Source organism: Hippoglossus stenolepis, chromosome 1 (assembly GCF_022539355.2).
Source record: "Hippoglossus stenolepis isolate QCI-W04-F060 chromosome 1, HSTE1.2, whole genome shotgun sequence".
Lineage (NCBI taxonomy): Eukaryota > Metazoa > Chordata > Actinopteri > Pleuronectiformes > Pleuronectidae > Hippoglossus > Hippoglossus stenolepis.
Window position 1 is genome coordinate 15437498 of NC_061483.1, and position 25772 is coordinate 15463269.

The 25772-nt window shown below is 39.6% G+C and overlaps 2 protein-coding genes across 3 annotated transcripts; one reads left to right on the forward strand and one right to left on the reverse strand.

Moving 5' to 3' along the window:
* Nucleotides 1-19: 19 nt before the first annotated feature.
* Nucleotides 20-7062, reverse strand: tex9 (testis expressed 9). 2 transcript variants are annotated; one of them, XM_035173346.1, is made up of 11 exons: nt 6926-7062; nt 3966-4114; nt 3239-3302; nt 3023-3099; nt 2744-2800; nt 2453-2607; nt 1952-2043; nt 1577-1750; nt 1313-1447; nt 351-485; nt 20-255 (listed from the first exon to the last, which is right to left on the reverse strand). In XM_035173346.1, the coding sequence occupies exons 1-11, from the start codon at nt 6932-6934 to the stop codon at nt 178-180; spliced, it is 1125 nt and encodes a 374-aa protein (XP_035029237.1). In that variant the 5' UTR covers nt 6935-7062; the 3' UTR covers nt 20-177. The 2 variants fall into 2 exon arrangements, with proteins under 2 accessions (XP_035029237.1, XP_035029065.1); XM_035173174.2 differs by lacking the exon at nt 6926-7062 and adding an exon at nt 5688-6885.
* Nucleotides 7063-7288: 226 nt separating this feature from the next.
* On the forward strand, nt 7289-24654 carry LOC118119166 (DNA-binding protein RFX7). The gene is made up of 9 exons (XM_035172920.2): nt 7289-7423; nt 10171-10204; nt 14373-14470; nt 14649-14771; nt 16456-16572; nt 16944-17028; nt 17115-17328; nt 18275-18555; nt 18760-24654. Exons 1-9 carry the CDS (start codon nt 7296-7298, stop codon nt 21997-21999), a joined length of 4320 nt encoding a protein of 1439 aa, XP_035028811.1. The 5' UTR covers nt 7289-7295; the 3' UTR covers nt 22000-24654.
* Nucleotides 24655-25772: the final 1118 nt, after the last annotated feature.

The following is a 25772-nucleotide window of genomic DNA, read 5'->3' on the forward strand; positions in this document are numbered from 1 at the left end:
AAGACTGAATGTGATCATATATCTCCAAATCTAAACTTTATTAGTAAAACTAACTGGATTCTGAAGGACTCCAAGGTGACAACTTTAACTTAACAACACACAGGAATTTATTTATAAATGTATAAATTGACCTGGACACCTTGAACCAAAAAAATGATATGCTGAGTCTGTCAGTGTTTACGACTTCCCCCAGTCCAGAGCTTTCAGGAACTCGCCTTCCGTGAACGACAGCAGCTTGGCGGCCTCAAAATGCATCTGCACGCACACAACAATAAAACTCTGTTAATTGTATATTTAATCAAAAACTATGAACAGGGTTTGTATTAACGGGGTATGAAAGATACACTGACCTTTTGCCTTTTGAGAATGTCAATCAGTTTGAGCTGCTTCTTGAAACCCACAACGAGTTCTGCTTTCTGCTTTTTCAGCATTTTGTTTTCAGCAAGTAGATTTTCTTTGCTCTGATGGTCCGTGCTTATGTTGTCCTTAACAAATAGAAGGTAAGAAACTGAATTAGTACAAGTTAGACAGAACTTACATTACTTCTGCAACAAGTTAGATTTATGCAACGTAGTAAAATTAATTTGAAGCTTTAGGTAACTTGCTGCTTAAAATTCAGCTGCTCTAATTGAAAGACTTCTGTTCTCCACACTTTCAGTTTTTTAGTGTTTAGTGTTGAGGTTGTATCATCACTGTGTGAGGCTATTATCTCTGTTTTCAAGGAATCGTCTATTAATAGGATGAATTATCTTTTTTACTTAAGAGATGGTTGCACATTAGTTCACTTTAATCATACTTTTTCATTCTAAAAGTAAAATACTCTGACACCCAAAATGGCTTGTTTTAAATATTAAAATAAAGATAAAATTCTTTATTTGTTCTGTTGTTTTAAGTTTTATTCATTACGTGTTTGATTTATGTTTGTGATACTTTATTCATTTCCGATTTTTCAATCTCTGTATCATTTCACATTATTTTGATTGTAAACCTGCTTCTGTTTTGATTTATAAAAGTCTGCTCTTCAAATACTAAAATGTGTTGGTTGTGAACAAACAAAATAAGAGCCATGTCAAAAAGAGGTGGTGAAAGTCAACCACCTTCAAGTAGCTCTTTGGAAATGAGGTTCAGCAAAGAATGAAATCACAATTAAAACAATTTACAAAAAGACTAATATTAGCAACTGTAAATAAACTATAGTTACAGTTAAGAAACAAATATTAGTCAAAGTTTAACACTTTCTGCACATAATCAAAAACACCACATTTGAATACCTACAGTAATTAAACCTAGATTATGTTTTTTATCAGTTTACCTTATTCGCCTGTTTCATCTTGTTCAGCTGAGTCTTTAACCTCTCCACCTCCTCCAGAGCTCTGTTCAGACGAACCTCTGTGGCGCTGTGGACAGCTGCTGTTTGTTTGTTGGACCTATTCAGATTTTCTATTTCCTACACGGAGCAAAGGAAGTAAACACAACGGATTTATCTCACACAAGCAGTGGGAGACGGTGTCAGATTTTACGGTTTGTTATTAAGTCTGTGGCGTCTCTCACACTGTGTGTTTGCAGTGACACAAACCTTTTTTAATCCAGACACTTGCAGTTGAAGACTATCACATTTTTTGGTTGACTCCTCTGCTAAAGCTCTGTGCTTCTCAATCTGTTTTTGCTGAGTGCTTGTGGTCTTCTGTACTCTGGCTCGGTCCACCTCCATCTCCTTAATCTTTGCACTGAGCTCAGCATTTTGATCATCCTGTACCAACAGAACAATAGAGTTAAATCTGTATCATTTTCTCAATATTTAGGTTTAAAGTAATCTATTAGAAGCAGCAGTTAAAAAACAAGAATGTAACCAGCTAATGGATAGGTGTCAAATTTGTGTACACCTGAGGGTCCGCCCCTCTCTCTTGACACTTCTAGTTGACATATTGTTCATGTACAAATTTCACATTACCTTCCTGTAACATTCACATGAGAGTTGATCCAGTTCTTCGTGCATAATCCGTAGCTTTGCATTGAGAACCCGCATCTGAGCTTCTGAAACGGCTTAACAAAACAGAACAAAGAGCACATTTACAAAACCAGGAGAAGTGGTTTTCACTCACGGTTTATCTAAAAAACAAAAACAGATCATTTCTCTTATTTAAGAAATCCAGAATTTCCGATCGCAGGGCAATCTTTTTTTTTTTTTTGAAGTAAAGAAAATGATACGCATACAACTAAAACATTTATTGTTTTAAAAGAATAAACTTTTGTTTTGAAACAATTAATAAAACAGAACTTGCATATCATAAGTTCTTACCAAAAGATAAAGATTGTATTCAAATGTAATAGTTTGAGGCTTTTGGGTCATTTTAAGACAAAATGACATGACTTTTATCAGTATTTGTACTAATTGTTCTTTTATTTATAATTAACTGGAGTTTACATTACGTAAAATGATATAAAGATTTACCTGATCCAACATTGTCTCCAGCATCAAACACATCGGGGTCATCCCCAACAATGTCATGAATGTCAGTGTCCTTCATCTTCTCCTCCATGCCACGAATCAACTTTGCTAGAAATAAATCTTCACCAGCTGCTGACTCATCTGCACGAGACAAGCTTCTGAAATCGAGCAAACAACAAGAAATGTTGAGAATATTAATGTCAACGATATTTAAAAAGTCATGACCTACAAATTGTTGCCTAATGAACAAAATAGTTTGGAATGGATTTGGAAACTATATAAAATCCAACTTACGCTGTTTTACAGTGAGGCTCTTTTCCTTTTGTTCCAGGACGCATGATGCGTGATATTCTGTGGGTGAACAGATAAATATACAGAAAGACAAGGAGGAAATAAGTTATTTGAATAAGTTACTATTCTTACGCTGCCTTCATTTAAAAAGTGTATCTTTATTTAGAGGCTGGTCTGTTTCACTGGAATAAATTTAAACTTTTGAAGAGGTGGTGACTGAGAAAATTAGCCTCAAAAAGTGTACAACCATGTTTGTGGTTCTGAGCCTGAGATATTTCTTACCTTGAATCCTCTTCGTCTTCATTGTCCGAAAGCAGGAGGGTGGATAACGGCTTTGACAGAACTTTACTCTGTTCTCTCTAAAATAAAAAAACACCAAAAAGAAGTTTCCCTTATACAGCAAGTCAGGTCCTAAAGATTCACCTTCAACTTTCCCCATCAGTTGAACTACTGTTGTGACAGATTCAGTTAAATGATGCAAATGGGTGAATAACTTACCATGAGCTGTTCTGCCTGCTTTACTAGTTCTGTTGTTTTGGCCTCTAGCTCTGCATTTAAGAGTCTGATGAAAATAAGATGATAGATAAACATTATTTTATCATGAACATGGACTTTAGTGTTGTAGAATTTCAACCACCATATTTTGTAGAAAATTCTCTCTTTAAATGTTGAAGGAGAAAGGTAACAGTGTTATGTTGACCTGAACAGCACGATTTAGTAGGTGTTTAATATTATTAGATGTGGTATTGAGAGGCATTTATTACAGTTTTTTCTCACAATTTCTAACTCACATTTCTCTGTACTGAGGTCATCTTTGCAAAACTCCTCACACAGTTCTTTACCAACATGCAGCTCATCTCTAAACACGACCCCAACACTTCATCTCATTTAAATATCAACTCTTGTGTGGCATTATAATATGTACCATCATTATTTTTTAAGCACCTTTTATTTTATTTATTTATTCAGCATTAACCAAGATAACATAACAACAAAAATCTATTTCTTTAATTTATAAAAATGTTCTTTTGAATGTAACTTGTGTATATAAATACATATTTTTGGTGGCTGTTGATTCTCAGTAGGTAACAGTTCAGTCCATGTTGACAGCTCTTGTGTCGGGTGTGTGAAGAGTTTTGAAAATAAAGTCATGTATGTCCATTAAATACAGGTCTATAGGAAAATATTTCAAAATGAATCATAACAAGGCAGCAGAAAGACTTACTTGTATTTTTCTTCCTGAGCAAGCAGGTGACAACCTGTTTGCTCACCCGTGGGCTTCTTTTTGGGAACAGAAGCAGATGTGACCTGTGGTCCTACTTCAGCTGTCTTAGACCTCTCACTGGTCGACCTGGAGGATGGACGTCTCTGTTTCTTAACAACAAAACAACACAGAGCAGTAGATATTATTACAATAATCCCCTTAACATACATTTTTACTACAAGATATGATATTTCATATTTCACCTTGATTTTGCCTGATGTTTTAATGTAACAGAAAAGAGAATGGATATATTCCATCCATGATCGATATCAACTAACGCATCAAGTGTATGGTTTAAGTCACCTATATTTTACTTGTATTAGCTGCTGTATGTGCCCACATTTGTTTTGATGTGATGTTTGTTGTGCTACCTGTTGTTTGTGACACGTGTTTGTGGATAAAACCACAACCACATGTCAGTGCCCTCTCCATTTTTAACCCTTTGATACACAACATGGTTAAAAAGTGACCCCGCTCAGTTTTGATTTTCTATATCTTTGCAGTGAATGAATTTCATCTTTCAGTATTTCAGGGATTCCCCAATTTACTTGTTTTTGATCATCACACATCCTTATTTTAATTTTTTCCTTTATTACTTTTGGAATAAAAATAATTTTTGTATCACTACCCTTTAATGTACAACATGGGTCGAAACTGACTCGTAGTCATTACCTGTGTTATTTTATTTATGAGTGCTTCTTTGCTATATTTTTGAAATAAATGTATTTTATCATTTAATATTCTAAGTATTCATTAAATATCTTGTTTTTGATTACCTTAAATCACTATTTTACTTTTTTCCTTTCTTACCTTATAAACAAACGTAAATTTTGTATTTCTTCATCACTTTTACACACATGGGTCAAAAATTACCCACACAACTGCTTTTGCACATTTGATGCATGTAAGTCTTATTTTACAATCCATTACTAGTGAGAAAGAGAAATGTGTACAGTACTCACTAGCTGTTAGCTAGCTAGCTTCCCTTCTGGCTAGCTAACTATAGCTAGATCAACAAAATAAAACTTGAAATATAACAGTGTATACTTAATAGACTGATTGATATGCATTTGAAAATATGCTTTCGATTTTCTTTATCCAGAGTGTTAGTACGGCTGGTCGCAATCATTTCTGACTTACGGTTGACATGTTCATAAAGATGCTGAACGAGGAAAATGAGGAGGAAAATGAGGAGGCAATTCTTGGTCTTGATTCTGAGTCTGAAATCTCTGGTGCTGAGGACCTAGAGTTTGTTCTACAGGATCAAGCTGGAGTTGTGGGTGTGTCTTGGAATCCAGCTCTCCTAAATGGAGAAGGCTCCTTTGATGACATAGAAGATGAGTCTTCTATGACATCAAAGGAGCCTTCTCCTAAATGAAGAAGGAAGAATAAGCTATAAAAGAAGAAATACCCAACCATGCATGAAATACAGGAAATGAATACGGGTCAGTTTTGACCCATGTTGTGCATTAGAAGGGGTTTGCATAGCTTGTGCATCAAAGGGTTAATAACACCTGGTTAGAATAATCCATGGCGTTCTACATTAGTGTCCGTGCTAAGGGACGGTGAGCAGTCCCAGTGTCTGAGAAACCTAATCTGGTAAAAAACAAGTGATCCGGTTTAAATTTATGATGGAAACATAAAAACACTTGTGTGAGATAAAGATGAAAAACGACAACAAACCTGTGAAACGGCGGACTGAGCCTTTTTATTCAAACTTCTTTCAGCCATTGAGACGGAAAGAGGGGAAGCAAACGCAGCTCCGGTTGCCTAGCAACTACTCTGCAGTACGGTAGCCCTTGAAAGACATTTTAGGTGGATGTGGTTTTTTTCATACCTTACCATAAAAAGTGAAAGTTGAGTGTTTAATAGATAAATGTCTTGATTCAACAAGATGCCACGGATTGATATTTGCTTTACAAATGAAGATTTTATGTTCAAAACTCATGACGAGTTTATTGAATATGATGCTTTGTACATACAAGTTGATATAAAACATTTTAAATTGATTGATTTGTCAATTGATAGAAAATTAACTTGAGCTTTTTTAAAAATAAAGATCTAATCCTTAAAGTACTGTAGGCTAATTTGTCAAGCAACACATGTTTCGTGGTTCCCACCTCTCAAATGAGAAGGTATGCTGCATTCCTTGTATTTATCCTGATAATTAATTTTGTCATTATAATTATTGGAATTACAAAAATCATTGGTGGACAAGACAAGACACTGGAGAGTGTCCCTGGTGATGTGCACGTTGGGAGGTTTCTATTCACTGTTTACAAGATAAGTCAAGAAATAACCAACAGATTTAGGCCAATCCACAATGAAAATAATAATTAGCTGAAGCCTATAAAATAATTAGAAATGACCTCTATAACCCAACAAGCTGCAACAGTAAAATGCTGTTTACATCTGAATGCAGTAATAATCTATTAAATAATGTATAATAGTAACACAGAGACGTACAGAGTGGACATACAGAGTGGTTATTTATCTACATTTACTTTTGAGTTCTTTTAAGTAGGCGTCACTTCACTGATTATAGTTAGAATATTTACTTAAATGTTTGCAAAGCAGGACTTTTCCTTTTCTACAATGTGGTATTAGTACTTTTACTCTATTAAGGATTGCCAAACCTCCTGCAACACTGATTTACATATAGCACAAAATTATACTTCAGTACAGCACTGGAGTAAATGTACTTAGTTACTTTCTACCGCCGAGTCACACGATGACATTTATTTATTTGTTTTTTTGCTGGGCTGAACTGGCAGCATGTACATCTATAATATTAATAACACCCATATATAAATACATACTCATAATAGCATGCTCAGTAATGTCCCCTGCTTACATGTTTACATGTCTTTATGGGGGGGGGCTGTCAGTGCGCATGCGCCTGCCCCGCAGCTTCTACTCACTATGCACATGCAGAGAAATCCCACAACGTGAGGGGCAGCGCACCGGAGGGACGAGCCAGTAGTTCTGCAGCTGCCCTGTCTCTGTTTACACCTTCACTCATATCCATGCACCGGCTCGGGCCTGACAGCGGCGCGTAGCTTCGTTACACCGGCTCTTCAAGTCACCAAGTGTCGGGGACCCGGACCCGGAGCGATGTCGGAGGAGGAGGGCCGGCTGGCAATAACAACAACACGGCGCGCCGCTGCTGCTGCTGCTGTCCCGTTAGCATCACAGCGTCCTTCGGTCCATGTCGTTTAACCGCGCCGGGCCAATACACCCGTCCACGCCTCCAGTCCAGACCCGTCCCGTCCCGTCCCGAGGCCCGCCCTGATGGCCGAGGCGGACCCCCAGCAGCAGCAGGCGGACCGCGGGGCGGGGAGCCTGCCCGGCCTGCTCCTCCCTGGGCTGCAGGGCGCCGAGGCCAGTGCTCTGCAGCTCAGGATCAAGAACTCCATCTGGTGAGGACGTGTTCACATATACTACTGTGCACGGTTTGATTATACAGAAATGAATCATTGCCCCATAGCAAACTGATCCCAGTAGAGAGACTCATCGTCTCTGTCAAGCGTCTTCATGCTGCACAGGTTGTTAAACCACGTGGGGACATGTTGTGATTTTGGGCTGTTTTTGACGTGATTTCCTTCTCAATGACAGGAGATGGGGGTGGATGAGGTTTTCAGACCTTTTACTTGAATAAAAGTAGCAAGACCAAAATTTTATAATACTCACAAATGTTTTCTTCAGCTTAAGAATAGTAGTAAAGTAGTAGTAGTAGTAGTAGTAGTAGTAAAGTATCACCAATAAGGTCTGTTGATAAAAAACCTTTGTTACACTGTTGAGAGCTAATTGTTGGACCAACTTAAAATAATTACTTTAATAAGCAACACACAAATTAATTAAGTATGTTCAAATTAAAGTAAATAAGTTGATATTTTTTAATTATTTTGGTTGTTACCAACTGAAGTGTTGTTTTCAAGTTGGTCAATTATTTTCTCAGTGTTATCATTATGATTATTATACTTTTGTTGTTGTTTTATTGGATACTGTGGGCAGTTTTCAACAACAAAGCATCATATCATACAAACTGAATTTATATCAGTCACTCCAGCAGCTAGGTAAATTCAGTTAAGTAAAGATGACAATATATCCTTCTAAAATGCAGGGGAATAAAAGTATTAAATGTGCGAAAATTTTAATACAGGCACGTCAAAGAGCATTCAAGTACAGTACTTGAATAAATGTGCAGTCGACTGTTCGACTGCACAAGTTCACCCTCCTCTTCCTCCTCTTCACTTCACACCTGCCTCCATATGAATTGCTTGTGCATTGATTTGTTAAATGCATCATCACAGTAACGATCATCTACTTTATGTCTGACTGTTTTATTTACTGTGTTCCTTCTATTTCCATCATCAACTATGACTGACACTTCCAAACCAACTAACTGATGTTAAGTCAGTTGGTTTTTAAGTGTAATTATCTAATTTAGTGAACACGGGTCAAATAGTCCCCTTAGAATCAAGCTGCACCAAATTTCACACACCTATAGATGTCAGTCTTTTAAACATGCCTGATTGTTTTCATCAAGTTTCAAATTTACTGGATTCTTCCCTGACTCATACCAAATTTTATGTTAATCTGTCCTTTAAGTTTTGCATAATCTTGCTTAAAATCAAACAAACAAACAAACATACATTCTATCAGTTTGCACAATGTGGTGCAGATGGATGTGATAAGAGCTCAAGAGACATGTGTCGGCTTGTGTGTCCTCAGCGGAGGAACATGCACTCTTGTGCCACTCTAGTTTAAATATCAAATAGCCATAAAATGTCAAAAGGCCGAATTACCAGAAAGGACAACAGTTCAGAGTTGAAACGTCTGCCCCAAATACCACGACAGAAACCTTGTGCATCGCTTGTGCCAGATTGTCAATAACATATTGAGATATTGACAATCTGTCTCTCTCCCTTCATCTTTAACCTCTAAGAGGATTAGAGCATAAATATTGGCGTTCACCTCAGCGACCTGCCGCTGAGTGGTTTATGGTAGAATGAGAACGTCTTAGTCAGGGTCAGCAAGTTCATTTATAATTACACTGTCACCCTGTTTTCATTTGAAATAATGGTTTATAATTAAGTACTACTACACAGTTATACTGTTCCTGCTGGATTTCAGTTAGACCTACGGTGCACCTGGATAGTATTATACACAATTGGAGTCAAAGGATCTCTTCAAGTTATTTCCTTTCTTTTCTAATTAAAGTCCCTGTGAACACCTTCGGATGTGTTTCAGTGAACCTGACAAATCTGCCTCACAAACAGCTTATGACAGCCTTTCAGCACCGGGCCTCCTGGTAACAGTGAATTAAAGTGAACTGTTCTTGTCATGGCTTAGAGTCATCTCCTGATTCTTACCTGCCCGGTGTCTTTAAGTGTGACCTACCTTCTGCTTCACAGTCGACCAGGCAACAACCTGACCTGTCTGCAGATTAGGAATTAGTCCTGGAGAAGTTATTCATGTATCTGCTTTGACTCGTTGTCGTGTTGCACAGCTCTGAATCAGCAAAGACTCATCTCATGCTTGTTTTAGCTGAAATAAGGTGTCTTTCATTGGACCGCGTGGTCTATTTATCTATTTGAGTTTTTCTTACTTTAAAACTACTGATTGACAAGTTAATTTGCCTTTTCCTTTTTCCTTTGTTTATGTACTTTATTTACTCATTTCTATTTGTTGTAAAATATATATAGTAGGAATAAGTCTATGGATAATATCAGGATTCACAATGAAACATTTGAGATCATTTTATATGTGTATATATGATTATGATACAGGAATTTGTTTTTCTTGCTTTTCTTAAAATATTTTTTAACATATTGTCGAGAAAACATGACAACATTTTCCATTCACAGTTTTGTAATATTATTAATTTGAGATAAACTATAGTGGATTTTCTCAGCGACTGAAAATATATGACTGAGTGATAAAAATCCTTGTGTCTGAGACAATGTTACCGCAGCGCTCGTCTCCCTCTTTTTACATATGACAACATGTGTTCCCAATGGTGGGATACATGACCTGAGAGATGCTGAAGGGAGGGTCGTCTCATACCAAACATTCTTTTGCTTTATAAATAAATACACTTTAGACACAAGGGCTCATGTTACACCAGCTTCATACTAATTCATACTTTGTCTGTATTTTGCAGCAAATCTGTTCAATCAAAAGTGGAAAACATTCTGGTGAGTATTTCTGACATGTTATTCATATGGATTGCATTTTGAATTAACCTTTTAAAATCTCATCTACAATAAGTAATAATGGCCATAAGTCATTTGATTTTGATGGTAATTTACTAGTGGTTATCATGTGTAGAGCTGAAATCTCATTGTTTTCTTATGTGTGGAAATCTTTTCTGGCATTATATAAAATGACAGCAAATCTGAGCATAAACTGTACTGAGTTCCATAGGTTGTCTGAAGCGATGTCGCAGGGCTCTATAAGGTCAATTTTAGTCTTTGTAATTCAATTCTTTAAATCACGGAGGACTTATATCTGTAAAAATATCCACTAGCTTAGAAAAGTAAGTTTTATGTGTAACTAAAGCTCAATAGGGTTAGGGTTAGGGTTAGGGTTAAATGTGGGTGATGTGACAGCACGTTCACTGATGTGCATCGAAAACCTTTGAATGGTGGCAACATGTAATTAACCTGTGTGAGTTAACTCATCAGATGGTTGACTATAACTATGCCTGGCTGTCTTAGTGTCATGTTTGTCACCTCTATAAACAGAGTATGATTCATATGTTGCACCCCCTATAGGTCGAAGGTAACATTGCGAAAGAAGATTAGTTAAAAATTAAGTCAAGATCCCATTTAGCAAACCTTACTGATCACAGTGTTTATTAAAACCCAATAAGAGGAAAATGTTGGACGGAAGAACAGCAGATTAATTTTAATAAATGAAACCTTTTAACCAAACCAAGGCTTGTGGACGTTAGCTGGGCCTTCTGTTGTCCTTATGTAGCCTAATATATCTCTAATATATCTCTCTTTATATATAATTAATGATGTCATGTAGTTGTTAATATAGACTAGTTTATCTAGTCTAATCCCGGCCATGCCTTTTAAAAAAAGAAAGTAAAAAAAGTTGTAACCCTACACCCAGTCCTGTATCCTGTGCTCCACCACTGCTGATGATTCTCAGACAGGCTTCATTAGTCTATACGCTATCCCATAATAATGAAATGAGGACTTCAAGGGCTGGGCAAAAGTCTGAACTTTGAGTCTGAACCAGTCCTGCTTGAAAACAGCATTACATTTCCACTTAACAAAAATGTATCCTGATCCATTGCATTGAATTGATATTTGCAGAGTAATCTTTGCCAGTTAGGAAAGAGTGTGTGTTCTGATCAGAGGCTCAACAAACCTGGCAGACATATGATAATGGAGCAGACATGTTATTACTGTTACATCCAGGAACTGGTGAGGACCCAATTACAGACAATACTTGAGGACAGATTAAACAAACAGCAGTCAGTAGTCAGAATGGTAAAGTAAAAACACTGAAGCAAAGGCAAAGTAAAAAAATACAAAACTTGGTCATTAAACTTATGAAGAAACCCTGGGAAACACTGACACGTCGACCAGGAACCTGACAAGACAAACTGTCTGTGAGGTTTTGGGAAACACAGTCAATAAACACAACAAGAAGTCCAACAAAAGATCCACGAAAAGTTCAAACAGGCCACAACAAGTTCCAAACACACCAGAAGTGCAAAAATTGTCCTCAAAGGGTCCAAATAGGAATCACAAGTCGTTCAAAAGTTCAACACAAGTCAGAATCAGGACGATTACATGGATTGACCTGGAGAAAATAAATATGTGTAGGAGGTGAAAAACTGTAGTAATGTACTTTTAATATGAATAAATATTTCAGTCATATGTGGACCATCTTGGTAGAAGTTAACAAATACTGGAGGTTAATTGAGGGTATTTCCAAAATGAATAATGACTATGAATCAGTTGATTTTTAATATAAACAGAATTTGGAACCTTAAATCTTTTATCAGAGAATTGTGACCAAGATGTGTAATTAGAGGTACGTTGAAAAATTAAGTCGTCAGTGGACTTGTGGCACTCGCACCTTTTCCCAGAAGACATTTTGACATGTGACAGTCGTAAAAACTACCCGTGTAGATGATGAACTGAATGATGGCTGGATTCCATTCAGCTGCTTCAGTTTCAGGCTGCATGCTGACTCACTGTCACACTGTCATGAATGACTTGTATTGAACAGAGCGGATGTGACCGTTGTCATGAGCACCTGTGGTTCCTACTGTCACATGTCTAAATGTCTGCTGCTGTGAAAAAGGCCTCGGACATATTGTGGGTGATTCCAGATTCTGTTTCTTGTTACTTATCAATTAGTATTTGAGCCTGCACACATTTAGTGTCAAGGTAAAATGAGTTGAAGGGGGAGTAGAGCTCACCGTGCAGGACTGTTGACATGGTAACATTACATTGACAGTCCACGACGTGAGTCACACTGAAAAGGCCGACGATGTCCTCGGAATGATGCACAAAAAGGATTCAGCCCAGTTTTTAAATGACTTGTGAGCTCATTTATGAAAATTATGTGTATTCTACTTGTATTGCTCAGTGTCAATGACTTGTGGTTCCCTCACGTCAAAGATGTTAATGAGAACAGATGAGCTGGATAAAGTTTATTCCGAGAGGCCATTGAAAGGGGGGGACATGTCCTAGTGGAGGAATGTGTTGGCAGTGTGTGTGCATGTGTGTGTCTGTGCCCGCGCCGTGCAGCGAGCTGTCCTGAGAGAAGGGCGGGCGGGTGGCAGGAGTTTCTATTTCACCTTACAGGCTCTGCAGGAGTCCGTCTGTCTCTGTATGTCTGTCTGCAGCTGTTTGTGCTCAATGTGTGCACATGTTTGTGTGTCTCAGTCTGTGCAGCTGTATGAATGAATGCAGTATGAAAGTCAGAGTGAATCTCCTCAGTCCTAGACCCACTGCTGTTTATGAGTAGGTGCAGCGTTTGACCCATGATACCCACAAAGCGACGTCCTCGTCTCATCAGACCATCCAACCTTCTTCTACGCGCTTTCTGTCAAACTATAGCTGAGATGACATGCAACTCTTTTGTCTCTGTCTTTTCAATCTCAGCTTTTAAAGTTTAAAACTCCTTCAGAGGGTTCTTGATAACTTCCCTCACTAGTCTCCTTCTTGGACGCTCAGTTTTTGAGGACAGGCTGCTGTCGGCAGATGCAGGTGCATTTACGTGGTGTCGGAATAATCTGAAAAATAAGTTCCTGACTTGGCAAAAATGTATGTGCCCGCCACCTCAAGTCAGAACAACTCGGAAAGTCGGCGAACATTTAGGTACACAATTTTCCATCGTCCAAACTTTAGCAGATTATTAGACTGTAGGACATCCCAGGACGTTCCTTGGATTACAGGCGTTCACTTTCATTGTCTTGCATCATCTTTGCAGGTTTTGCCACAACACTGACACACAAAAGCTCAGACCTCCAGATACAGATGCACTCATACAGTCAATGGAAACAGATTTCCATTCACCTATGTGACCGGCTGCGCCAACAATCATTTAAATGTGTCATATTAACGATAATGAATAAATGAATGCTTACAAGTATTTTGCATGGCACCTTAAATCTTCTTTGACACAATGCTGTAAAACAATAAAATACTAAAACTTCCCGTGAGGCTGAAAACCTTTTATAGGCACCATATTCACTGGGTTGGCTAAAACGGGTTAGGGCTCGACAACACAATATGCTTTGTTAAAGTTGATAAAAAAGTTTTACTTTGTGGAGGTGAGGCTGATTTGCAGCTTGACTTCTCCATAGATCAGCACCTAAGACCCCAGCAAGGGATGGAAATGGTTCGGATCTCACGAGTTACGATAGGAAAGATGTTTCCTACTTTATTCCATCAGAAGCTGGTCTTTGATTAAATGATTAAATACTTAGCTAATGAAGGTTCTTAATCAACGGCAGGTCAGGATGTGTATTTCATCAATCATCTTTCGTCAAGATCCATGGGTTATTCTTTGAGAAATCAATGAAAATGTTGAAAAACATCCTATCTAGCAATCTTAAAGAAAGTGAAACAATACGGATTGATTGGCTTCTTCCTTGGGTCATGCCCCCCCACCCCTCCACAAAGTGCCATGAAAATCAGTTGAGTAGTTCTTGCGTAATCCTGCTGACAAACAAACAAGCTTCTTGGCTGAGGTAACTGTCCAAGAATAACTCCAACTTTTGTGTGTGTTCTTCAGGTGTAACAAAACCGTGTCTGCTTTTAAAACCACAGCAGAAAATGACTTTGGGCTGAAAGAAACATTAAAACCCGCTTTTTCTTTTCTTTTCCACAGCAAGATGTCGAGAAGTTCTCCGACATTGAAAAACTCTACCTCTACCTTAAGTTGCCTTCTGGTCCGAGCAGCAGCAGCAGCAGCAGCACTGAGAAGAGGTAAAGCTTCACCTGCTCTCTGACAGGATTTAGAGAGAAATGGACTCTGTAATGTTTTTAAAATAACAAACCACTTAAGGATTGATCATTGATTCTGGCACATATTATTTATTTGCTATATGATGTGAATAATATAGAGCGGCACAGTTGTTCATCAGTGATCCACATCTTTTCTCAGTGACCAGAGCGCCCTGTCTTCAAGCCGCACTCAGCAGATGCATGCGTTCAACTGGATCCGCAATCATTTAGAGGAATACCCGGAGACATCTCTCCCCAAACAGGAAGTCTACGATGAATACAAGTAGGTTTTTCTCTTTTCTTTCATTACACACATTTACAGTGAATCCCTTTTTTGTCACTTCCATAACTAAACAATTTCAGGCTGAAACTTAAAGTTTCCCATTAAAATACAAAGCACAGTGAGGCTGAAAGGATAGGTTTATTTTCTAAATAATTAACTACTAATATTGATCATTTATTTCATTCTTTATCTGCGATGTTTCACCTCACGGCTCCTCGTGTTCAAGTCTCTTTCTCCACTAAAGTGCTGCCGGCTAAAGCGTCAATATAAATAGACGCCGCAGGCATGAGAATCACGGCAGCATGTGCTGGTAATATTAGAATGGAAAGTCTGAGACAGTCATTGAAATGCTCTGACAGTGTTATGTAACTGTCTTTTTAACTCCACCAGAACAGAAATACAGTGGCCCCCAGAAATATTGGCGCCTTTAGGATTGACAGGTGAAAAGGCTTCAGAGAAACATAATGTGCTGCACTAGAAAACAATAAGAGCAGTTTCTTTTGAATGAAGTAATCACATTAAGTCTATACGATCATTTTCAAAAATCATGACACCACTAAAGTATTTCTAAGGGAGTTATTATCAAAGTAAATGAGAAGACTTTGTATCATAAGAACTCATTGGAGCTTTTAGATGACAAAGACAAATGACTACAGTTTATACATACATCATGTTTATACATACATGTATCTGTGTGGTACATACTCTGGATATATAACGATTAAGAACGCTGAATGTTAGATGGGAAATGGATGATGTACAATGAACCGTAATACAATAATGTCAGATGTGGCTGTCAGTTTAGTTTCCATGCATCTCATCTTACAAGTTTGTCCAACTGTAAATCGCTGTTACAACTTAATTGTGGGAATTCTTCACATTTTCTATGTTAACCTATATAATAACATAATAATATGTCTGGTGCTGTGGGTACATTGGGTTTCTGGACAAACAATGACTGAAAGATGCTGAAACAGTACAATGTGCCAAGAGGACCTGCAGAGGCAGGTGATCATTCTCTGACAGTTGGTAAATTCATTTAATCCCTTGTTGGGATAAAAATATTTATTGTAGCTCATTTCATTATTTCAAAGCAACAACATTAACTTTAGAAAAATTAGACGAATAGTTTAAAGACTTTTATCACTTCACATTCGATGATGGTTCTTCAAATGCTTTATGAGATTGCTCGTGTTGTAATTGGCAACACTTGTGCCCTTGAAACTCAAGTCTTGCACACAGTACACTTTGCCGTTTTACTTGTGGGACTTTCCAGTATGAAATACTATTTTATTTATCTCTACCAGAAATCACTTCTTCTTCTCCGCTCTAAAAGCAGCACCTGTCAGTGACAGTACAGCGTAACTTTTGTTTTTGAGCTGAGAAGAAGAAGTGATTTCTGGGAAAAGAAAAGGACAGTTTCATCTGCGTGAAACTGATATAGTTTAAAGACGTGGTAGCTGATCGGTAAATAGATTCACGTACTCTCCGATGTCCGACCCAGTATTTTCAGCAGTATCAGAACTATTTCTGGTGCTGTATTGTTATGGGAACATCTGTACTTGTACCATGACTTTGATTTATAATTCAAGGTATTTGCTGTGATTTGGTTGAAAACTGACATGTTGTACTTTGTTCTCTGCGTGTTCTTCATCACATTAACTCTGCCTGCCTTGTGTTTCAGGAGCTTCTGTGACAATCTCAATTACCACCCGCTGAGCGCTGCGGACTTTGGAAAAATGATGAAAAACGTCTTCCCGAACATGAAGGCGCGTCGACTTGGCATGAGAGGAAAATCAAAATATCCTTTGGTGGAATGGATTGTGCCAGTCTGGCCTCTGTCTCTGGTCACAGACCATCTGCTGTTGCAGTTCATAAGCCCCTCTCTAAATATAGATGTGAAATGGAATAAAGTCCCCTCTCTGCCTCGGAAGCACAAGCATAATACAGAGACGCACAGGGAGTCACTGTGATCTTGACCTTCATGACTCATTCATGATTTTAAAACTTTTCTTTTATGACCTTTAATCTATCGGAACTGCTTGATTATGACATGATAATTTTAAACTCAGAAGTGTTAAATGTGCCAATCATTTACGATATTATCCTGTATATTGGCAGCATATGTAAATGTTCTGGAATCACATGTTTTTCATCTTAACACCAGTTCACATATTGCTATAGTGGATTAAGGAAGAGACCCTTTGTTCACATGCCATCGTTACCTGCTCTGGATCTCCATAAATCACCAGAAGGAGTAAGAACATTTACAGCCTTCTTATAAATATTTCAGAATTATCTTAAGTGTCTCTTTGCAAATAACATCTTATCTAATGTGTGTAGCTGCAGTGTGATGTCCTGGAGTCACCAGGTCAGCTCAGCAGCATCAAGGAGGAGGTTCGGTTCGCAGCCTGTGACCTGGTGTGTGAGTGGGCCCAGAAGGTGCTGAAACGCCAGTTTGATGCCGTGGAGGATCTGGCCCGCTTCCTCATCGACAGCCACTACATCAGCAACAAGTCTCTGGCAGCTCTCACCATTGTGACCGGCACAGCCACAGGTAGCACTATGGTTCTGCTGCTGGCCTCATGTTCTGCGTGTTAAAACTGTAGTTGGTAAATGACATCTAGTGGCAACTGGCTGTCACTGCAGTTACTGACTTCAAATGTTGATTCAAGCTCTGTGTGAAAAACCTTTGCAGGGAAGTTCCATAGCAGCAAAAATAAAGTAGTTAAATAACTAATAACACACAACAGTGAAGTGCCACAAAAAGCTTGCAGAGGTTACTTAGTTTCAACTTAATTAATTATACAAAGAACTTAAAACTAACTTAAAATTAGTTAAACAACAGAAGAGACTGAAAGAACATAAATTAACCTTAATAGAACCCAACTTACCGAAGCGCTGCCGGCTTGTTGGCTTTTCAAGTTGTGTTTAAACCAAATTTGGTGATTCAAGCCTATATACACATATTATTTATAACAACTGGTGAACCACGTGTCAGAGGACTCAGATGCACGACTCGGTGACAAGGTAAAGTTCCAAACATCTTAGTTTTTTCTCAAAACAGGTCAGTTCACATGTAGACACAGGTCAAAGGTCACAGGCAAACAGAGCAGAGGATCAGGCAGAGGACCGGTTTAAGAACGATAGCAGAGTAAACGGCCCCCGGAAAACTTACACTAGAAAAAATAACACTAGGGAACTAAGACGACAAACTGAGCACGGTGACAGAATACTCTATGGGAAGAGACACATGTGTTACATATTATGGCAGATAAGAGAATCACGACATTGTGAAACACATAAGGGCAGGAAGTGAGATCTGAAACGAGAGGGGAAGTTAGTGACGTCGAACAAAAACCAAGAAACACAAAGAGTGGGAAATAATGAGACGTGACTAAATGTTTCCTGACAACTATTAGTGGTGGAAGTATTCAGATAATTTACTTAAGTAAAAGTACCAATGTTGCTACATCTAATGTCCTCCTGTTTTATTTCTCTAGACGTTAAGACTCCACAGTCTGCGTCAGCTTTCATCCCCACTGCCGAGGCTCACTCTTTCCAGCCTCACGTGACGAGCCTGTCGTCACCTTCTGTCGATGCGAAGCAGCAGCTCCAGAGGAAGATCCAGAGAAAACAACAGGAACAGAAGCTGCACTCTCCTTTACCTGGAGAGGGACAAACCAAGAGGTCAGATGACAGTGTGCCTTCCGGTAGCCCCCCACCTCCGTCACCTCAGCCAACCATAGGCATTGTGGTCGCTGCTGTCCCCAGCCCCATCACGGTGAGAAAACAGGACTCATAAGTTACGTAATGAATGAATTTGTAAATATCAGTAGAGTCTGACTGGTGCAAAACAAAAAGATAACGGTTAGCTGTTACACGTTCATTACCTTCCTCTACTTGTAGGTAATAAGAGATTAGTAAATAAAATATAAGAAAGAAAATTCTGTTCTACTACTTTCTTATGGAGCTTCTTTCTCTTCAGGTTCAGAGAAGTGGGCAGCTGATGTCCCCAAGTCCGGTGGGAACAGTTGAGAGCAAAGTGCTGCCCTTTAACTTCCAAATGGTGACGCGGCCGATGACACGGAGCCCAAAGACCCTGCAAAATATTCTGCCCAGTCCAGCGGGAGAACGCACGGCTCGGCAGCGCTACGCTCAAATCCTGCCCAAACCTTTGGCCACGACCTCCATCACTTTGCACTCGCCCTCCGCCATGATCCTTGCCAACAGCCCGCTTAAAACTGTGATGACCACGTGTCATGTCAGCCCGGTCAGTTTGGTCAAGATGACGGCCATATCGTTGGCACCCAACAGCGGCAACACCACCACGACCTTCACAAACGCGACTCTGCGGTCAGCATCTGCAGGAATCAGCACTTCTGCTGTTGCAGAAGACATCAGCTCTAATCAAACCACAAGAAGTGCTTCTGCTGTCCCAATTCTGGCCCCGGTGGCCTGGCAAGGGCAGACAGCTGCCGCTCACAGCATCGATGTTGAAATGGAAGTCGAAGCAATACATCAAAACAGCCAAATACTAAATCCTAGCTGTCACATTTTGACTCAAGGGGCAATGGCAAATAGAAGCGGAGGGGCTGTACAGAGGGCCGCCAGTGTTCCCATTCCTCAGACGAAAGGCTTCCTGGTTCTGGAAGAAACATCTCTCACTAAATGCAATGGAGAGTCCTCCTCGTGCACTTACGCTACAGCAGAAGTCGAAAGCAGAAATAGAAGCGCCAACAATACAAGCACTTCGCACTTAACTCCCTCCCCTCAGAATACCAGCACTGTTTCGATACTGAACACCAGCGGAGCACCTTCATGTCGGGAGAGCTGTGGTGTGACACCAACAAAGGAAAGTTTCCTGTCCAACAAAAGCCTCAGGAAACGCTCCAGCGTCAGCCCAGAACTTTCCCCAGTCAAAAGGGTTTTTATGCCCCAGCAGCCTGTAGGGGGCACTGCTGCTCTTGGATATGGCATCAGAAAGCCAGTCGGTTATTTCTCCAGGCTGGGAGCTCCGACTCGACCCGAAAGTGCACCGGCCACCAGGGAGGTGGAAGGGAAAATGAACTCTGTCTCGACCACTCAAGTCCATTCACTCTGCACTTCCTCTTTCAGACCCAGTGGCTTTTACTCTGTTGCCAAAACACAGAGCTCAATCCAGAGGAAAAACACCTCTACTGTTTTGGAAAATAGCAGCTCAGTCAGTCACGCATTAACACAGCAACAGCAGGGGCACACAGTGGCTAATGTGCATGTCATACCTAATAACCCCAGCTTCCAGCAGCACTCAGGTGATGGGAGGATCTCAAACTCCACCACAGGAATCCTGGAAGGAGCTCAGCAGCAGAGCTACACTCAGTCCAATCCTGCCACCGAAACCTTAGAGTTTTTGAGTCAAGTTTCATCGTCCAATCATCTCCCTATGCAGACAGACATGGACTACTTTCCCTTCGATGACGATGTGACTCAGGACAGCATCGTGGAGGAGTTGGTGCAGATGGAGGAGCAGATGAAGCTCAACAGCCTGCGTGGGTTCGGAGTCACAATGCAAGGCAAGCAGCACGTGGTGCCGGACAACGTTATGTCCACTAATCAGTCAATGACTGCTTTCTATCACTCTGCCAACAACAGCGGCAACCCAATCCATACACCAACCCCGACACCCACTCCCACACCAACGTCAGAGATGATGGGAGGAGCTCAAGGCTTCACCGGCGAGAGTCCCTGCTCCCACTTCGCCTCCCCAACCCCCGTGGACAGCGCGCTGGGAAGCAGTCGTCACACCCCACTCGGTACCCCACACTCCAGCTGCAGCAGCAATGTGCCACCCAGTCCAGTGGAGTGCAGGAATCCGTTTGCTTTCACACCCATCAACTCCAGCATCACTGGTTTCCATGACTGCAGCACTGTCTCCAGCAGCCCCGTCAAGCCCATGCAGAGGCCGATGGCCACCCACCCAGACAAGACCAGGCTGGAGTGGATGAATAACAGTTACAACAGCAGCAGTGAGAGTTTAAACAAGTCAAACAGCGGAATGGGAATCCTCCCCGGTTATCAAGGCCTGATAGATGACCATTTTCAAAAACCTCATGCCTTCGCCGTTCCTCATGCGCGGTACCACGACAGCAGCTTCGGCCGCTTGACACCCATCTCACCTGTGCAGCAGCAGGTAGCTAACATGGCTAATATGACCAAGCAGGAGGGTTTCGCTGTGCCTGCTCCACTGGATAATAAAAACACCAACGTACCCGCTACAAATTTTCGGTGTCGCAGCGTGAGCCCCGCGGTGCATCAGAGGAACTTCTGTGGAAACACAGGAAACAGCGCCCATCCCAATGTCCTTCGTTCAGTGGTGTCTCCCTATAATTCTCCTGTGACTCCTGAGATGTTGAACATCTTTGCAAACAGCCAGACTAATCTTGGGGTGAGCAGCATGGCCCAGCGGAGCCGTTCTGTGCCGCTCAACATCATGATGCAAACTGAGGTCCGTCCCATGGCAGGCCAACAATGCAACAACAAAAACCTTGGCAGTGTCCTTCTGAGCAAGCTGGACAGTGACCACGACGATGCTCTGCGGGGTCTAGGCATCAGTAATTTACCCTCCAGCTACACTGCGCGCATGAACCTCACTCAGATCCTGGAGTCTGACCCCAGTCTCTCCTGCGCTGACAACCACCTCAGCATGATGACCTGTGACACCACCAGCCCCTGCAGGCTACAGAGGCCAGATTACCTCATCGAAAGCGCCATTAATGAACCAATGCATTTCTCTGCAAGTGAGAGCCTAGTACAATCTGCCTCTAGAGAGCATCAGCAGGCCCAGTCTATGATGTTAACACTAAACCAACAGCAGCAGCGAGAAGAACTGCATCAGCATCAGCAGCTGGATTTCAGCAGCACCGTCAAAGACCTCCTGACAGGCCACAGCCTCGCCGCCGGCGGTCAGCTCGTCGAACAGGCATCAGAGCTGACTACAGGCGGGGCAGACTTCCCATGTGAAATCAGAATGACGTCAGAGTTCTCCAGTAGCATCAACGACCTCAATGCATTGGATTCAAACCTTCTGTTTGACCCCAACCAGCAGCAAGGGCAATATCAAAACACTGCCCCAGAGGAGTTGGTGAATGATCCGCTGTTTCAGCACATCAGCAGCGAGACGGCTCATTCGAGTGGACTTGACTGGCTGGAAAGCAAAGATCAAACAACTGTTGGATTGATGGGTTGAGAACTGAGCTTTTTTTTTTATCTTATCAGTCATTTTAACTTGGGGTTGCTGTTTGTTTGTACTTGTTTTCAGGCATTTACACCTAAAATGCAACAATGGACACAGTGAGGTTTGTCCAGTTTAAGTGCCAGGCTGAACTGTAAAGATGCTGCAACACACTGATCAAAATGCAAATCACTTCCCTTTAATCCGAGAACATCACCTTATACTGTTGTATTAAGTGCAAGAAAAACTTAGGTTCCTGAACACACCTAATCCTAATTCTGTTTTATTATGTTGTGTTTGAGGTTTCACTAAAGAGTCACTGATTAAAAAATCAACATAACAGAGCCATGAATTATGCAAGAAATATGGAAATTGATCATATTGATAATATTAGTCTTTTACAACAATATTTCTTTATTCAAAGTCATTACAGTATCTAATTCCTCTGAGTATCTGAGAAAAATTGAAGCATCAAAAAGTCTTCAGTCTGCAGCTGAAAAAGATAAAAACAACCAGACGTGAAAAATATACAAACACTTAATACAAAAATAATTTTATGACAAAAATGCAGCCAAATGCATCCATGTAAATCCATTAACTATATTCTTATGGTCAGTCATCACCCATAATTAATATTATGCTAAAGAGTTTGCTTGGAGCTTATAACAGAATCAGATTTAGCATATCCTCATTTCTCAAGCTTGGATATGTTTTTTTTATTGTCACAGATTTTGAGCCTTTTCAGAATCAGACTAAGTTTTACTTGATGTCAATAATAATAATAATTGGCCTCTGTATGCACATTGCTTTATTAATATGTCATATTTTGCTAAATTTGAATGAAATTGTCTTGTTAGATGAAGATATTTATAAAGCTCTAATGAATCCCTTTAATTTATATGCAAATCTTTTGATAATTGTTTTATATAGATATATTTCAAAATATCAGCAATACACTTTATGCAAAAAAAACAAAAAACAGATTAATGTCAAAGAAAAACAAAAGTTGTCAAGTGTGGAAACATTAAGCCGAGAGGGAAAGTCCCTGTCTTGCAATGAGGTCCTAAAAATAGCTTTAATTATGGATCTTTATAGATGGCATGTGTATGGTCGTATTGAGATGGATTATGTGATATCTTCAACATGTAGAGAAAGATGAGGCCTCAACCACTCGGAGAAAGGGAAACCACGTACCTAAGACTTCACCTTAAGCCCTTGACTGAGGGTTCCTGCACTTTGAAAGTATGAATAAGAATTATTGGAATTTTTAAATAAAAATGAAATATTAGCCATTTTTCTTAGAACTGAACTTATTCACACAGTGTGCCAATAACTAGTTGAATAAGTAGGTTAAAACAAAAAGATAAAAGTTAAAGAAACTCTAACTACTAAGTCATCGTACTGCACTGACAATCTGCAATACTTGAGATTCTTTAGAAAAATGCACTGTGTTTGGTTTGGATGAATATTTTCACTGCCTGTAGCAGAACAGCTTCTTCCACTGGTGAAGAGTCGCGTCTGAAGAAGGGATGCAACCAGCAATTTAAAGGTGCTTCTGCGGGTTTTTGGATCCTGAGCCTTAAAGTCCATCCATACCAAAGACTACCTTTCAAATATAACCTGCAATAACATGTACTAACATCTCTGGTGTCTGTTACAAAGTGAAAAATTGGGGATATTTGCAGCACTGGAAAAACATTTTGTTTCTAAAACTCATTTCTTCGTTTACTATCAATGATGCTTTTCTAAGGCAAAAAACACCAATTCATTCATGGATTGTTTCTCTGTGTGTTAGCTTTAGGTCCCTGAGTGTACACTGTTGGTCGCACTAACTTTATTGTTGTCAGTGTGGCCTGTTTGTCTTTGTGGTTATTTATTCAGAATGTGTTGTTTGTACAGAAGGTGTAACCTTTCAAACCATATAATCCTGTGTATCCACAATAATCTGACTAGCACCGTTTTGTAGCAGACAGTATGTTTTAAGTGTCGTTAAATATTACCACCCATATACAGCGCTTATTTTGTCAACATGAGTTGTTCAATATATGCGGGTGAATAATGAATACGATTTTTGTTTTTATCCTCAAGATTCAGCTTGTTCTGTAAAACAATTTAGAACTGGATTTTTTTTGCAGGGATTCATCCCAAAAAACATTTGCACATGGTTATAAAGTATAAAACAATTACATGGCGTAATATCAATGCCATATATATTGAATAGGCAGTACATTGAATCTTTGAGTGTGTTGATAAATTGATGTTTTATACAGATTACAGAGGTTTGAACTTCTGGAAAAGCAGATTGTATCATTGTAATATATAATCTCATTTTGAATCTAATTTAATATTGAGTTATCGAGACAAATTTTCTTATTTATATTCAGCTTTTGGATCTTTTCTCTCAGTTTTGATGTTTAACTGTGTCTGTGGAAACGTGTGCATTTAATGTCATTAGCTCTGATGTTTGTGTTTGATAAAGCCGTTACCCTTCCTCTTGTTGTGAGTAATTCAGAGCAGTAGAGCTGCCCTCCACTGTAGTCATGTTGCTGTGATCAGTGTGTAGAGGATTCTTTTTTTTCTCTGCATTTTAGCAAGTGCTTTTATAAGGGGGAAGTGCTTGTTAATACTGGTTTTTAAATACTTTTTAAGACTAATAAACATTTTTAAGTACATCTGTATTTGTTTTCTCTAAGCTGCCTCCAGATTCTCTTGAATTTATTCCTATCCATTTCATGTTTTGTAGCTCCTACATCACAGTGTACTTTTTATGCACACAAATATATATGTTCCAGAAACATCTTTCTCTTCACCTTTTACAGAAAGTAAAAAAAAAGACAAAGAATAAATTCACATTTTGCTTGAGCTATAAGAAAATAATATTTATTACTATTCACTAGTGTATTTATCATAAGGTTTATATCTTTAGGTAAATTCAACACGAAAAAGAAAAAAGTTGCTACCATACTTTTCCTCTTTTTGAAATAATAATACAAATAATAATAATCTGCAGTGCGCTGGTGAGCTTGGCTCCAATGAAAGATAAGCAGTATAGATTATAAATGGAAGGATGGACGATGAATGGATGAATGATGGAGGGATGGATTGATAATAATAGAACTCTGGTGAGCTGTAACCACATTGGAAACCAGCTCCAACCATCTAGTTTGTGTTGCAGTTAAAGAAACTTGAACTTGTGCTGTTTGTTCACCTGTAGTAAAAACACCAGCATTGTGCTCTGACCTGTACTGACTGTTGGATGACACCTCTGCCCTTTTCTGACCAACCACTGTTTATGTCTCTGCTCATGCGTTGGAGTAGCAGCTCGACAGACATGGTAAGATCATTACTGACACCAGTTCTGCCTCCGTGCTGGTGACAGCCACAGGCAGTGTGTTTTCTAGGTTTCTGTCCATATGTCTGTCTCACTCTCATGAACGTGATTCCTCAGGATCACTACGCGGGAATCTCTTCAAATTTGGCAAAAACACTCTCATGAACTCATGAATAAAGCAATTGGAATTTGGTGGTAAAATGTCAAAGCTTGTGAGCTCACAACACATGTTTTGAGTAATTATATATATTGTGCTTCTTTATACCATTTCAGAATCAGAATCAGAATTCTTTTTATTGCCAAGTATATTTACACATACAGGAAATTGCCTTGGTGTGGTTGGTGCATTTGGACATAAAAACAACAATCGGACATAAAACAACAATATATACAGAAAGAACAATAAGTTATGTTATGGGCACGTGCAGTGCTAAGGTGCAGTGATTGGTTCCGGGAT

Excerpts from the sequence above, each read along its gene's own strand:
- LOC118119166 (XM_035172920.2), top strand. The coding sequence starts at position 7,296 with ATGGCCGAGGCGGACCCCCAGCAGCAGCAGGCGGACCGCGGGGCGGGG. Across the intron at positions 16,573-16,943 it reads GGCATGAGAGGAAAATCAAA|ATATTGCTATAGTGGATTAA; the intron begins ATATCCTTTGGT and ends ACACCAGTTCAC. Across the intron at positions 17,029-17,114 it reads TCCATAAATCACCAGAAGGA|CTGCAGTGTGATGTCCTGGA; the intron begins GTAAGAACATTT and ends TAATGTGTGTAG.
- tex9 (XM_035173174.2), bottom strand. The coding sequence starts at position 5,735 with ATGGCTGAAAGAAGTTTGAATAAAAAGGCTCAGTCCGCCGTTTCACAG. Across the intron at positions 3,303-3,965 it reads GCTCAGGAAGAAAAATACAA|ACTCTTAAATGCAGAGCTAG; the intron begins GTAAGTCTTTCT and ends TATTTTCATCAG. Across the intron at positions 1,751-1,951 it reads CATGTGAATGTTACAGGAAG|GATGATCAAAATGCTGAGCT; the intron begins GTAATGTGAAAT and ends CTGTTGGTACAG.